The 15580-nt window shown below is 39.9% G+C and overlaps 1 protein-coding gene across 1 annotated transcript in view; it reads right to left on the bottom strand.

Moving 5' to 3' along the window:
- Positions 1–15580, bottom strand: part of LOC138215739 (anthrax toxin receptor 1-like) — a 27127-nt gene extending 11547 nt beyond the window's left edge. The window contains exons 1-13 of the mRNA XM_069178066.1: positions 15089–15580; positions 12355–12426; positions 12192–12263; positions 11555–11636; positions 11343–11376; positions 10407–10486; positions 9654–9722; positions 8722–8802; positions 7849–7909; positions 7342–7440; positions 2132–2201; positions 1957–2035; positions 788–883 (exon numbers count right to left, since the gene is read on the bottom strand). Of these exons, the coding sequence (XP_069034167.1) occupies positions 788–883; positions 1957–2035; positions 2132–2201; positions 7342–7440; positions 7849–7909; positions 8722–8802; positions 9654–9722; positions 10407–10486; positions 11343–11376; positions 11555–11636; positions 12192–12263; positions 12355–12426; positions 15089–15246 (1053 nt within the window). The 5' untranslated portion in view covers positions 15247–15580. The remainder of the gene's footprint in view (positions 1–787; positions 884–1956; positions 2036–2131; positions 2202–7341; positions 7441–7848; positions 7910–8721; positions 8803–9653; positions 9723–10406; positions 10487–11342; positions 11377–11554; positions 11637–12191; positions 12264–12354; positions 12427–15088) is intronic.

Raw genomic sequence — 15580 nt, 5'->3', positions numbered from 1 at the left:
AATGTTGTCAAAACCCACTTTGAAGAGATACCGAGCTCTTCACTTTAAAAGGAGAAATACAGGTTATGATGGTGGGCAGCTAGTAGCAAAAGAGTTTGTTGACATATTGTGATGGTGGCAGTTTGACAGCTGTCGAAATAATGGCGCAGACATGTTTTCTTTTTTTTTTTTTCAAAAAGCATTTCCTCTTTTTTACTGCATCCAGAGCAGATGGTATTCATAAAAACACTTATTATGAACCAATGTACTTATGGTGAGTTATCTCTTAGTAAGAAAGATATCAACCCAAAACATTCCTGCTGTGGGAGTATTTATTTCCTAATCATTAATTGAAAATTCACATTAGTCAGAGCCAAGTACCTTCCAGTGACGATACTGAAGGAGCATTGAGAGGTAAAACTTGGAGGTCACCCTCTGTGACCTCTGGAAAAACAAATTATTTTAACAGAGGCATGATTACTTTAACACATGTTCACCTGTTGGCCTTGACCGCTTCTAGTTATGGACTAAATTCAGCTGCAAAGATCCAAAAGAGCAGTATGGCCTTATTAACTCCCAGACCCTAACTTTCTCACCATGGGAGTGTTGTTTAGGTTAATAAGATGCCTCAGGGGGCATTCGCCGCACAATACAGACCTGAGAAGGACATTTCTCTGTTGTACGGTCCACAAGCAGCATCGCATTGCATTCTAAAAGTGTATCTACAATCTGAAAAGAGTAGACCGGGAGCAATCTGTAAAGCAGCATGTGGGCATGTTGTTTTGCATTTGTGCTATAGAGAACTCACCACAGTGCAACAGAGAGGCCAGAACCACCAGAGCAGAGCCAAGACCAGGAGCAGCATCAGGATGAGCAGAGCTATGGCCAGGATGGTCCCATCAGACTGTAACAGAGCAGGCACGTCAACACAGACGGTCTGACTACGTAGAGTTATATGTGAGCCACTTCTCTGGGCTGAATGCTTTGTACAGGAAAGAGGCGCTTTCGGTTTAATCTTCCATGGAGTCAGTGACTGTGATTCTGCTGATGCTGAAATACTTTCATTAATTTAATCCATCATTTTGACATTGACATTTTGGGTTGTGCTTGTTTGGATCGTTTTTCTCTTGTTTATTATCTATTCTTAGCAGACAGCTTTATGTGCAGACATATTTTTGAATAATATTTCCTGTCTGACAAGGGTCAAACTTTTTCCCCAGAGAGAGGGTGAAACAGCAAAAATCCATGTGAATTGATTTTAAGTAACATAAGTAGGTAAACTTACAAAATGTATGTACCATAACTTATGTACGTAACATTAGTTATGCAGGTAATATGCTTATTTTAACCCAAACTATGATCTTTTCTGAGCCCTAACCAAGTACTTCTGGTGCAAAATGTCTGAGATGCCATTAGGCTTTGTTTGACAGCTACATGACGTGGATGCAACTGATAGAAAAAAAATAGGCAGGAAACATTGTCACCTCACTTCTGAGCTATTTCTGAGAAAGTAACACGTTTTATGCTGTAAACTAAAGAAGCTATTACATATTTTGATGTTTGACTGTTTGCTTCTGAAGATTAATGAGAAAACAGACTCTATATACAGTACATAATTCTGCACAGTTCAATATCAAGCATCCAAACTTTTCTTGGAGAAGGGCTTTAACCGAAATTTGCAATAAGTCAGTAAAAATGATGAATCCATCAAATAATATAAAAAGGTCTTTCATTCAAATCTGAATTCATCTGAATGTACTTGAAAAGAAAGCCGGTTTCTCTGTTAGCGCAAGTTTTTGACCATGACAATGTATGAGTGGACTCAATAATTTAGAAATGTAAGGAAGTTTGGAAGCACCAGGACTCTTCCTAAAGACCAAACTGAGTGACTGAGCAAGTATAGGTCCTTGGTCAGGGAGTTTAGAGAAAGGCACTCCTACAGAAAATCTCAGAGCTGCTCCTTTATATTGTACTCACACAGCTCACAGTGGTAATGGTGACCGAACTGGAGATGAAACTGAGACCTTCGTTCATACTGACATAAAGATTTGCTGCCCTGGAAAAGAAAAAGAAAAACATCTCAGCTGTCATTTAAAAAGCAGAGTAAATGGTGTCAAACCTCAAGTTTATGTCATTATATTCTCAGACTTACATCCCCTCGTCTTGAAGCACTGGTGCAGGGCAGAGAAGATAAGTATCTTCAACAATCAAAGGCTTCACCACTATAAAAGCACAGGGACAGGGGTCATGAAAAACTGCTAAAGCATCAGCCAAATTTTACAGACCAGCTTTGTGGTAACTAATATTTACCGACACCCAACGCTCCTAACCCAGGATTCACCCACAAATCATGACCCCAATTACCATTCGGATGACGTCTTTGTTTAGCCTGCTTACTGGACGACTTGTTTATTGTCTAATAAACGGCACACAACATCATTTTAATGCAATAATTATTGGACAATAAGGGAGGGGAAACCATGAACATGTTCACCGAAGTTAAATAATGTCATATCGTTCACTGTAACTTGTTTCACAAACTGAGAGGAGAGTTTCTGCAAAACAAGTGCTTTGTTGTCCACCGGCTGAAGACATCTGCATCACTCTCAGAAACGCCCATTCAAACCATTTTGACACAGTTTGTGTTTTTCAAGCAAAATCTAGGTCTCTCTCCTTGTCCAGCTGGCTGTTACAAATGTTGGTCCAACAAGCATCGTCGCCCAAGCCTGTCTGCTTATTCTGGCAGAGGGAGAACATACCCCAGAACTGAGGAAATCAAAACAAGCGGCTGCTCTTTTCTAGAAACACAATGAAGGACGGAGAGGAGGAGGAGGAGTCAGTGCTGCCAAAACAGCTCCACGCCAGTACAAACTGGGCCAGATATCATTCATTCCAGAGTTCATCTCACATTCAGATTAGTGTTATACTATCAAAGTGGAGGAAAAACTCGAGAAAAGTCCAGTTAAGAGCTGATGGGACCTGATTCGCTGCAGTCTGCAGATTTCCACTTTTTAAATCCCTTGGGGATAAACATTCTGGCAAACATCCATAGTCAATGTCATCATGTTTTATTGGACTGTTTACTCCCCGAGCACAGAGAGGTCATGTTTTACTTTAAGGTGCAGACAGATGTCCAGAGTTCAGCTTTAACCAGTAAATTATTTAAAATTATTGGTTATGATGGTGGCAGATGTCCGTTCTTTGAGAGACTAGTTAATGGGATGTAACGTCAGCAAGGTCAATATACAGCACTGTAAATTCTGGGAAAACAGTAGTATATGTAAGTCACTGAAGAAACTTTGTTACTATTTGCTGTTTTGCCAAGATGTGAAGACCGATACCACGCTAATGTCTGCACAGTAAAATATTCAGTTACAACCAGGAAATGTTAGCTTGGCTTAGCATAAAGACCGGCAACAAGCGGAGACAACTTGCCTGACTCACATAAGTAACATAAGTGCGCCTACCGGGATTTGTTTTTTTAATCATAGAACAAACCCTAACTTATGCAAATGTTAGTTTATTAAGTTGTTTAGAAGCAGCCATATTCTTTGTTAGAAGTAATGCCCCACTGTGATGTTTCCAGATAATCCATAAAATAGTGCATTTAATGCTTTTTGTGGTTTAAACCAACATGATATAACATGTTAATTTAAATGTCATGGTTTTGTTTGTTCTGCTCTTCAGTTATTCAGTTTGTTCCCTTGGTCACTCCCTCCACCCACCAGTATCTCTCATTTTCTCTATGCCCAGTCTCCTATCTGTCACACCCACTTCACCTGTTCCAGCCACTCTGTAATCAACCCACTCAGTATATCTACTCCCATTTCAGATGGTTAAGTTTCCATCACCCTGAGCTCACGTTTTCCTCGAGCTATAGATATCCGTTAATATCCTCACAGGATTGGACAGTGCCTGGACTTTGGACTCCTGCTTTTCCATTTGTATTGTGTTCACCTGCCCGGCCTTTGTAGTTTCAACAAATCTTTGGAAGTAAAAGTTGTCCGTTGGCTTCACAGCTGCCTCTGTCACAGTTCAACTGTAACAGTTCAACAAGGGGAAAGACCCAAATGGGAAACGCAGGGTCCAAAGCTGACAAGATATTGATGAAGAGCTACAACTCAAGGAAAACTATGGCTTAAAGTTGAGCCATGAAAACGTATGATCCGGCAAACTAGTGGTGGCAGAATGGGAGTACATGTACTGCTTGACAGAGTGCCTGCAGGCGAGGTGGGCATGGCCAGCAGGACATGGAGAGAGACAAAACACAAGGGACCTCTGTGATACGGAGAATAAAGGGAATGATTGAAGGGCAGAGAGACCAAAACCATGATGGATTTGACAGGAGCCAGGCAAGCTGGAGGTTAATATTTATGATACAGACAACAGAATTGCATGGGTCTTTACATCTGACGAGAAAGCAAATAAGTTTAAACTAAATTTCTTCAAGTCTTGTCTCCCAATATTCCCACAGTTGCAACATCTAAACATTGGATTGCTCAGGACAGGACCTGCCAAATCCCAGTGCGCCTGACTCTATTTGCTGCTACTTTTTCCAGGAGACACAAACTCAAACATTGATTCATCTGCATAACACATGTAGTTGGATATTGCTGCTTTTCTTTTCACTATTTGACCATATTTGCAAAGCATCCAGAGGACTTGAGCAGAGGAACCAGCCAGAGCAACTTAGGATATATTTATCTGCAGGCAAGCTTGGCCTAATTATTTTCATTTAAAGATCAGCCCTGATGTGAAGTAAACAAATTCCAGAGGATTGTGTGTAAACAATCTAGAGAACTGAATGAATCTGGAAGAGGCGTATATGAGTCTAATGGGATTGACATACAGTGCATCCAGAAAGTATTCACAGCGCTTCACTTTTTACACATTTTGTTATGTTACAGCCTTATTCCAAAATGGATTAAATTAATTTTTTTTTCCTCAAAATTCTACACGCAATAATGACAAAGTGAAAATATATTTTTTTTTATTTTTGCAAATCTATTAAAAATAAAGAATGAAAATATAACACGTACATAAGTATTCACAGCCTTTGCTCAATACTTTGTTGAAGCACCTTTGGCAGAAATTACAGCCTCAAGTCTTTTTGAGTACGATGCTGTAAGCTTGGCACACCTATTCTTGGGCAGTTTCTCCCATTCTTCTTTGCAGGACCTCTCAAGCTCCATCAGGTTGGATGGGGAGTGTCGGTGCACAGCCATTTTCAGATCTCTCCAGAGATGTTCAATCGGGTTCAAGTCTGGGCCTCTCAAAGACATTCACAGAGTTGTCCCGAAGCCATTCCTTTGTTATCTTGGCTGTGTGCTTCGGGTCGTTGTCCTGTTGGAAGATGAACCTTCGCCCCAGTCTGAGGTCCAGAGCGCTCTGGAGAAGGTTTTCATCAAGGATGTCTCTGTACATTGCTGCATTCATCTTTCCCTCCATCCTGACTAGTCTCCCAGTTCCTGCCGCTGAAAAACACCCCACAGCATGATGCTGCCACCACCATGCTTCTCCGTAGAGATGGTATTGGCCAGGTGATGAGTGGTGCCTGGTTTCCTCCATACATGACGCTTGGCATTCAGGCCAAAGAGTTCAATCTTTGTTTCATCAGACCAGAGAATTTAGTTTCTCATGGTCTGACAGTCCTTCAGGTGCCTTTTGGTAAACTCCAGGTGGGCTGTTATGTGCCTTTTACTGAGGAGTGGCTTCCGTCTGGTCACTCTACCATACAGGCCTGCTTGGTGGAGTGCTGCAGAGATGGTTGTCCTTCTGGAAGGTTCTCCTGTCTTCACAGAGCAACGTTGGAGCTCTGTCAGAGTGACCATTGGGTTCTTGGTCACCTCCCTGACTAAGGCCCTTCTCCCCCGATCGCTCAGTTTGGCCGGGCGGCCAACTCTAGGAAGAGTCCTGGTGGTTCCAAACTTCTTCCATTTACAGATGATGGAGGCCACTGTGCTCATTGGGACCTTCAATGCTGCAGAACATTTTTCTGTACCCTTCCCCAGATCTGTGCCTCGATACAATCCTGTCTCGGAGGTCTACAGACAATTCCTTGGACTTCATGGCTTGGTTTGTGCTCTGACATGCACCGTCAACTGTGGGACCTTATATAGACGGTGTGTGCTTTTCCAAATCATGTCCAATCAACTGAATTTACCACAGGTGGACTCCGATCCAGTTGTAGAAACATCTCAAGGATGATCAGTGGAAACAGGATGCACCTGAGCTCAATTTTGAGTGTAATGGCAAAGGCTGTGAATACTTATGTACATGTGATTTTTTCATTTTTGATTTTTAATAGATTTGCAAAAATTTCTAAAAAATTAATTTCACGTTGTCATTATGGGGTATTGTGTGTAGAATTTTGAGGGGGAAAAAATGAATTTAATCCATTTTTGAATAAGGCTGTAATATAACAAAATGTGGAAAAAGTGAAGCACTGTGAATACTTTCCGGATGCACTGTAAGGAGATGATTTTACTCAAATTGCTTCCATGTTTGCAGAAAGTTGGATGTTTTATCACAGAAACAATTAGGATTCAGAGAAATTGTAAACATTTGATGAACACTCTGAATTTTTTTTTTTTTTTTTTTTTTTTTTTTTTTGGGCTTAGTTACAAGAATTTGATTCAAAGAACAAAACGGCACCATGGAGCTAACCATCAAAACAGACCACTTGGATGGAAACAAGCTCAATTTAAGGACTAGAAACTGAATGATGGTCAAGTGATACATTGAGACATGAAGATACACCGACATCAGGTTAGAAAAGAAGCATGTCTGTTTATCATTATTACGTCAGATGTTTTATTTGTGCCTCAATGCTGGTGAATATCATGCTTTGCAATTAAACCAGCACCTCCTGCAGCTACTGTGGCATGTGTAGTCGGAAGTGGTTTTCACAACAATTACAGTAATCCGTCAGTAAAGACCACGGGGAAACTGGTTGTATCCTTAAGGACTTTTTCCTCCCTCTGCCTTGTGTGTGGCACTGCTTTGCCTTTATGTCTTGTTTATGGCTTTTTTTCCAGGCTGTAAAACTACACTGTGTGTTGTTTAAAAGAAGCCCTGGTACCAGTAGCACCAGTGGCTGCTTGTTTGATCACAGGGTATTCCAGCTGTGCGGCTGACTTGGTGTTTGATTTTTGGGAAACTCGGCTTGATGTAATTTAGTTCAAGTTTACAATGGCCTTTTCACACAACTGTTCATTTCAGCTGTTTCTATGGTAATTGAACCGAGTAGTCAGCTTTGATGCTCTGAGTCAATGTGTACTTAAAGCACTGATGTGTGCAGAAACGATGCATGTTGTAAATCATAGACAACATTGTTTCACAATTTAGTGATTATTCACTCACTCCTCGTGAGGGTGTCGTTGATTCGGAAGCTACACAGGACTTTGTCAACATTTCGGGCGTGAAGGAATCCATTTCCTCTCACCACCACCTGGAAGGACTCTGGTGAGAAGAGAGACACATTCTGTAAGTCACCTCAACTACAAAAAACAACTTAAAACAAATTAGGTTATTTTGTGTTGTTTTGGTTTGCACCACCATAATGTGCGACACTTTCAATAACCAGTGATTCAATCTGCAAAAATATAATAATCTATTGTAATTTTTGTATTTTGTCACCTTCTACAAAGATGCATGCTGAGTGAAATAAAGGCTGATTTTCCCATTTCTTTGTAATTTTTACACATACAGCAGCAGACTCTTTGACAAGTATGATTATGAGAAGGCCAGTGTGAAAAGAAATCTACGATAGTAACATGAGGTAGCATCAGTTTAGATGTGTTACTGTCTGTTTTCATTCATTGAGTGGCATGAGGAAGATGAAAAGAAATTAAATTGTCCTTGTCGTACCTCCTGCGCAGATACTGGAGGGCTCGGCTGCCAGGATCTCGATACAGGACTTCTTCAGGATCTGAGGAGATGATAAGAAAAGCATCATGGTTTGTGTCTTCATTCTTTCCACCTCATTATTGCAGTGGAAGTATTTATTTTTTTCCCGTTTGAATGGCCATTTTTATGCCACAGTTGACCTTTATGTACTTAATAATTCATCTTTTGCAATTTAAAGCTATTACTTACCCACATTTGACTTCTGAAAATTTATTGTACAACGCATTTGTTGCTCTTCATGAACATACCCACTGTAACCCTGAAGATGAAAAAGACTGATTCATGACCCACTGCCCCACTCACATAAGAAAGAGGCAACAGCTTTCAGTGTGGTGTTAATCTGCTCCAGATGACAGTCAGCTCCCTGACTTTTATCTCGGCTCAACAAACCTCGTATCCCAGAGACAACAGCACCTTCACAATAAACTGTTTTTCATTTCTCAAGCTAGCAAATACACAAATTTGAGCAAACACCACTGAGGTTCATCTTAAGAGACTCAGCACATACTTTGATCATGTCTGGCCGGCTGTTGGTCACACTGATCAAAAGCAGGAAAGTCTCAGCAGGTTTTCCTGGAATTCTGGCCCAGGCTCCATGAATGGAAGAACTTTTCGTGATTTAAACCTATTCTGCTTTGCTTCCTTATTGCTATTTGATCAGTTTGTTGAAGGATTGAATGAGATGTGATGGGAGAGATTACATGAAGCCCATTAAAGCAAAGGGATTTCCTTCGACTATTCATTTTTCTGTAAGGCCTGATTCTAGCTGCTACTATTGATGACATAATCAGGATCAGTGTTGTGTAAAAGTGTGGGCAGAACTGAAATGCTTACTGAATCGATGACCCCTTGCAAGGCCTCAAATCCATCATTCACAGGGAAGACGTGATCTTTACTATCAGCAATTTTTGCCAGCTAGAGCGGAAACAAATCATTACAATCACAGGTGACAAGCAGCACACTTATTCATCCAAGACTTCTATTAAATTTTTGTCTGGGGCAAATTAAAACAGTTTTAACACCAAACAAAAGGGGGAAATGTACTTTTTGACTTGACACATCTCAGTGATTACGCTACCAAACACTTGGATACTGCTGTATTAATTAAACTCAGCTTTATCTGTAAAGCACCTTTCATACAAGCATGCAGCACAGAGTACTTTACATTAACACAACACACGAAAAGAAAAAATAACAATAAAATACAATTTTAAAATGATGAAAGAAGCACCGTGGATAAAAATGATACCTAAAACTTTATACCAAGGTGATACATATTCTCAAATTCAAAGCCAGCTAAAAGAGAAAGGTCTTTGGTTTTATTTATTTTTTTAAATACAGAGAGACTTTTCCATTCTGATATCCAGAGGCAGTGACTTCTAAAGTTTAAGGGCATAAAAAGAGAAGGCACTCTCACCGGACACACGAGGAACACAAATACATTTTAAGCCCCTGTTGTAACACTTACTAACTCACAAGAATACATTTAATTTAGTTCTCCAGGAAGAAAGGAAGAAGCCTGAAGGCAACCTTGTGTGTATGATGGTCGTATTAATAGTTTCACCTGATATGATGATGATAAGAATAGATGGTGACAGAGTATTTACATTGTGGTGATTTGTGACGTTATGTAATCTGAAGTTATTTTTAAGTCCTTTACAAAGATTGATTATGCTTAAAATCAACAATATTGCTATCCGTTTGACCCTCAAGCTTTAGATGTCAGGAGATGTTATGATAAAGAGTTCAATTTAAAACACACATACCTGTGTCTCATTGAAGTCCTTTACCCCCACGCAGTAAACTGAGGCACCCAGACTTCGGGAGCGGTTGGCCTGTCAGGTACGCACACACATTCACAGCAAAAACAGGAAGGAGCTCAACACCTGGGTTCAATTACACCTCTGCATTTCACAACATCCTCCGAAACATAGTCAAAATAGGCTTGTTTTGGTCTGGCCTCTGACAAGGTTTTATAAGAAGTTGGGCAATACCATATTTCTATTGAATAACATTTTTCGGACGTCTTAAAAGAGTAGAAATGTTACACAGATGCTTGAATGCCAAACAGAATACACAAGCCTGATGACTCAATTCCAAGTAATAATGTTTGTAGAATTTGTTGTGGACACTGAATGACAATCTATGAGCTGCCACAGCTTCCAAGAAGAATGATTTCAAAGCTACCAGAGCTTCATCCCTGCTGTCAACATGTGTCTGAGGGCCCTCAAAGCTGATTAAAGCCTGAAGCTTTCACACGCCTTCACCTGGACTGCCAGAAGGGTCTGAGGAGTGGATAAATCATTAGATCCCAGTGCAGATGTGAGGAAAATGACCGGGGTTTGAGTGTATAAATCTGACAGATGATCTGACCCTATTTTTGCAGGCTAAAGGAAGAGGATCAAAGTGGTGATGTATAGAGTGGCGGCCTTTCATCTGGCCCATCACATTTTTAGTCACACATTTCACCTGGTTCTAATTTGTGTGACCCATATAACCTCTCTTTTTTTCTCTCTCACCTCTCTCTCAGCATAGTAGAACAGATCTTCGTGCAGCTCTCCATCTGTCAGAGCTATAATAACACTGGCAGTGAGATAGCCTGCAGACAAAAAGACTTTGGTCACCCCTGGTTCAATTTCATGTATGTATCATATCCTCTATTACAAATAATGACATCTACTGACATTTTGTGATTAAATGTGAAAGAATTTTGGATTTGAATAGCTCACAGTTTGTATGACAGTGTTAATTGTAAGGTAAATAATGGATTATATCCCTGAGGGGTCTCTTATTCAGATATAAACATGTTCATTCTGAGCCATCACAAAGGTAAATCCAAGTCAAAGAGCAAATGTAAACCATCCCTTTCATCGTGACACTTATATTCAGTCAAATTAAAGCCCTTCATTGATGATTACATATATCCATTAATCTGTAAGCAAATATTGCACTCTACTTTGTTAGGTTATTTTTAATTTGAGTAATTTGTAGGCCTGAAGTGGAATCCTGATTAGATAGATAGATAGATAGATAGATAAATAGATAGATAGATAGATAGATAGATAGATAGATAGATAGATAGATAGATAGATAGATAGATAGATAGATAGATAGATAGATAGATAGATAGATAGATAGATAGATAGATAGATAGATAGATAGATAGTTAGTTAGTTAGTTAGTTAGTTAGTTAGTTAGTTAGTTAGTTTATCAATCCCCAAGGGGAATTTATTTTCATTATTGCAAATAATAATTTTCCCTAAATTTTTAATCATTTTCTGAACCCCTGATATGTACCTTTTGACACTCATGGGTGTCCTCCAAGTTGGGAACCACTGATTTAAGGCAAATAACCACAGAAACAGAAAAAAAATCCATCATACACTCATGAAAGTTGAACTCTACACTAGACAACTAGACGCCCTGTTACCTGAGCAAAGAGAAGTAATACACACCTTCAGTGTTTCCATAGTATATTTGCTCACTAGCCTGTGAAAAGAAAAGATAGATTAAAACAGTGGAGTATCTATCCAGTAGCTTGTAGTGAATGAATAAACTCCTCCTTGCTCTAACACAATAGCCGTTTAGTGCTCTGGACTGTGTTCTGTTTGTTCTGGAGCCAGAGAAGAGATAACGCCTGTGCCAGCTCGGCGTTGGATGTGCTCACCCTCAGGATGCCTTCGTGCATGAAAGTGTCTCCTCCTGGAAGAACGTCATGGAGTTCCTCCAAACCTTTGCGTATGCGTTCCCTGCACAGACACACAGAAGACACAGTAATCCGCTTTTACAGATAATCTAACTGAAATTGAAATATTTATTTTGTCAGACTCATTTGTCAACATACTTTGAGGTGTGACAACAGAATAATAGTTTCCATAAGGACAGCATTTTCAGAAAACACCACCAATGTGTGACAGATGAATAAACTGAAGCAGTTTTGCATTGGCTCGAGACAATGTCACGCAGATAGACAGGAAATTATGTCTTTGTAGAATATGATGTGGAGGAAGCACTGAAACAGTGAAAAGATTTTGTGGCTGCAGAGACACTGAGGAAAGATTAGACACATAAATTGTCTGCAATGTGTCAAAAACCACATGATGAAGTGGTTGTCCAGACTGACGACACCATAGACAGATCACAGCAAGGGAAAGTATCTGTCTGGAATCTCTTCTTGGTCATAAAAAATCATGGATCATAACTTTGTGTGACCTCTGTCCAAATCTGGTATTACACTCATTCCTTTCAGCTGGAGGATAGAAAAGCAAAGGATTAAATGCCATTTCGGGGGGATTTGCACCCACCTGTCTTCTGTCAGGCTCATTAGGATCTGTCCCTCAGTGGAGAACACAATGAACGACATCCGCAACTGTGGGCTGTGGCAAGGAGAAGAGAAAAATCCCTCTGTCAGATCAGTTCTTGTCACATGTTTTGCCGCAGACACAATTATGATTTTTTTTTTTTTACCTTATGAATTTGTGAGCTAGATGTTCAACAAAGTGGTAGATTTCGGTCCAATGATTCTGCACACTCCCAGATCTGAGAAGAGAGAGCACAAATTAATGTGGGTATGTAATTTTCAACCACTGCTGTGCATCTGAATTACATGACCTCTGCTCTGACAAGTGGCCCTCTGGGGCGTGGACATGTAAAAGACATCTCAGACTGAAGCGAGTCTCCCAGTCTGAAAGAGACACAAACCACAAGTGATGCAGCCATGTTGTTTGTAGTCATTCTAAGGTCTCTTTGTAGTCATTGTTTGTCTCTTTGAATTTGTTGTGTCTCTAAGTTGCACCTTTGTCTCTCTTTGGAGTAGTTGTGTATCTCTTTATCTAATTTTTTGTAGCTGTGTTGCATTTCTGTACAGTTTTATGTCTAAAGTAGGCATTTTGTGCCTCTATATGCCGTTCAGAGATCCATCCATGGAGTAGACTGCTTATAGATAGAACAGATGAAAGAGCCTGCAGAATAGTTCCGCATGAGCAAATGCTTTGGGCAGCACAGTTGGTTTCCTCCAAGAAGGAGCAATGATGTCGTACTCGTCAGATTATGGCTAAAATCCTCTTACAGTAAATGCACCTGTTATTATCTCGGTGTTTTTGTACCCTCATTTAACCTGAATGCAGCCAGCTGTGTAATCACAGCTAGTTCAGTGTTGCTGTTAATTGTCTTGCACTCTTTTCTCTGCTTTCTAATGAACTCAGAATTGAAATCGTCACATTTTTACTTGCATAGAAATGGCCACAAAGTCCTCTGTATCTTGCTCTGCTGTTGTCAGGAAAAAAGATAAAGGGATTAAATATTTAGGAGAGAGGTTTCTCAGTATTATCTATCTAAATATTCAATTATCTGTATCAATATCAGTGTTCAGTTACAGTATCTGGTTTGTGACATCAATGCTTTGTAGGCTTGTTTGCCTTTTGTCTGAGTCACTGCTGATTGTTATCAAAATGTCTCCCATTTAAACTGTGTTTTTATAAGCCTTCCAATTCTCAAACACATATTTTTCCATTGTTACCATGATACAAGTCCCAGCACAAACAGCCTAGCCAACAGGCCGAAACATTGGAACATCTGGACCAAATGGAGAGAGGCATTGCAGAAATGGAGAAGAAAGTGAAGAGGGGGTGAGAGGACAGTGAGGGCAGGTGGAGGACACAAGTTGAAAGGCAAGGTAAGGTCCCGCCTGCAGAAAAGACAGTAAAAGAAAAGAAAATGAACAGCTAATGCAGTGGACTGATGTTCCCGACAATAAATGCCGTCGGGTAACACATAAATCTGTCATTAAAACATGACTAATGCCTTCAATTACTGTTTATTACACAGAATTGCCTAATTTTTCCTCCAAGAAACCGCAGTGTGCCTGGAGTTGACACTGACATGTACTGTAGAACAACTGGAAAATCTATCTCCATCTTTGGAGGTCGAGACTCCCTAAACAGTGGAGCTACAGAGAATCCTCCAATCATATCCTTCAAATAAGACAAATGATGGGTTTAATGGGCTGGATACATTTGTTCTTGACCTACTTGGCAAACATTTTGGCTTGTGGCAAAAATACAATAAAAACAAATAGTCAAATAGTAAGTCGCCGGTTAAACTCCAAAGGCTTCAGTGAAGCTGTGGTTATTGACCTACAATTTAAAGTTCTTTCCCTAAAAGATTTTCTCCTTGTTGGCAAAGTTTGCTGCCTTCGCTGATGTGATTGTTAAACAACATTTTTAGAGCATGAAAGTTTTACTCATAAATGCAGATAACTGCAAAAGTGATAAGTAATTAAATCCGACTCATCAAAAGAAAACAAAAAAATTATCATTAACTTGATCAAGTAAACGTTGTAAACAGAGTGGTAGATTTGGTCAGGTGCCCATGCTGCACTGCTGGAAGAAAACACAAAGATACCTCAAATCCAGGTCACAGAAACATGGAAATGGTTTCTAAATTAAAACCAGTTTATACAAATTCCTTCTAACTATTAGAGGGCAAACATATTGGCTCCCACTTAAGAAACATAGACTATGTTAAAAGTCCAAGATGATGAAGAAACGCAGTGATGCAGAAAATGTTTTCACTTAACAGGCTGGATTTCTGGATCTAAAAAAATTGCCCACAATCTAAACATTATTTGGATGTATCACCAAACCCAGCAGACAAAAACAGTGCTTATAGTCTGTGCAACTGCAGCTGAGTGATGAATGAAGGAACACCTAATACACCATTAATCATTACCATCTGCAGATATATGCCATGCTGAAATATAGACTATCAGAGCATTGCATCATCAATCCATCCACGTCCTGCATGACGTGACACCACAGTCAAACTGATAACTCAAGTGTTGATGATGATGTCATGAAAAAATTTGGTCCCACCATGATTTTTGCTGCAAGAAGCACAATAACACCATACAATAATGCATATTTACTTTATGCACAAGTATGCTCTCATAATAATGTATAAAGCTTTTGGTCATGAAACCCTTTTAAGGCCATCAGCAGGTTAGAGGAATATTGATGTCATGCCCAGTCACTGGAGATAAATGCAGTGCAGGATAAGAAATTTGAAATAAACAACAATAATAATACAGCTCTCTAAGTTACATCAACGAATGTTTGTCATAGATTTTAACATAATTGGCTTTCACATGTCAACAGAAACCATCATAATAATCTATTCTCCATGACAGTATCAGGTAACTCACTTGTCCAAAACAAAGTAGAGATCAAAGCCTCCAAAGCATGAGGACGACTGCGCCTGCGTCCTGTCCTGGTTTGGTCCAGCATTACCAGCAGTGAGAACAACCAGCGTGGCAGCAAACACCACTGGAAACCAGCAGCTTCTACTCCAGCACATAGGCATTATTCCAGGTGAAGACAATCTCAAAGATCAAATGATGAAGAAAAACACCTTCAAGTTAAAAAGCTTCTTTAAAATGTTAATCCTCTTTGCAGATTCTTCTCTCAATCCTCTGTAGGTGTCTCCAGCATAAAAAAAAAAGCAATAATCCAAGAGCATTGTGTGTTAACTCTGAGGTTGAAGAGGAGAGGAGAGAGGAAGCATGAGTGCTGTGGGTCTCACTGTTTTTGGGACCCCATCATCACTGGGTCCAACACAGCATGCACAAAGATGAAAGGAGCTCCACAACCTCCCTCTCTCACTGCTTTTTGTTAATGACAAGGCCATGCAACACAAA

The sequence above is a fragment of the Embiotoca jacksoni genome, unplaced genomic scaffold, assembly GCF_022577435.1.
Source record: "Embiotoca jacksoni isolate LCO1_2020_lvr unplaced genomic scaffold, fEmbJac1.0.p SCAF_8, whole genome shotgun sequence".
NCBI lineage: Eukaryota > Metazoa > Chordata > Actinopteri > Embiotocidae > Embiotoca > Embiotoca jacksoni.
This window is presented reverse-complemented; position numbering and strand designations above follow the sequence as displayed.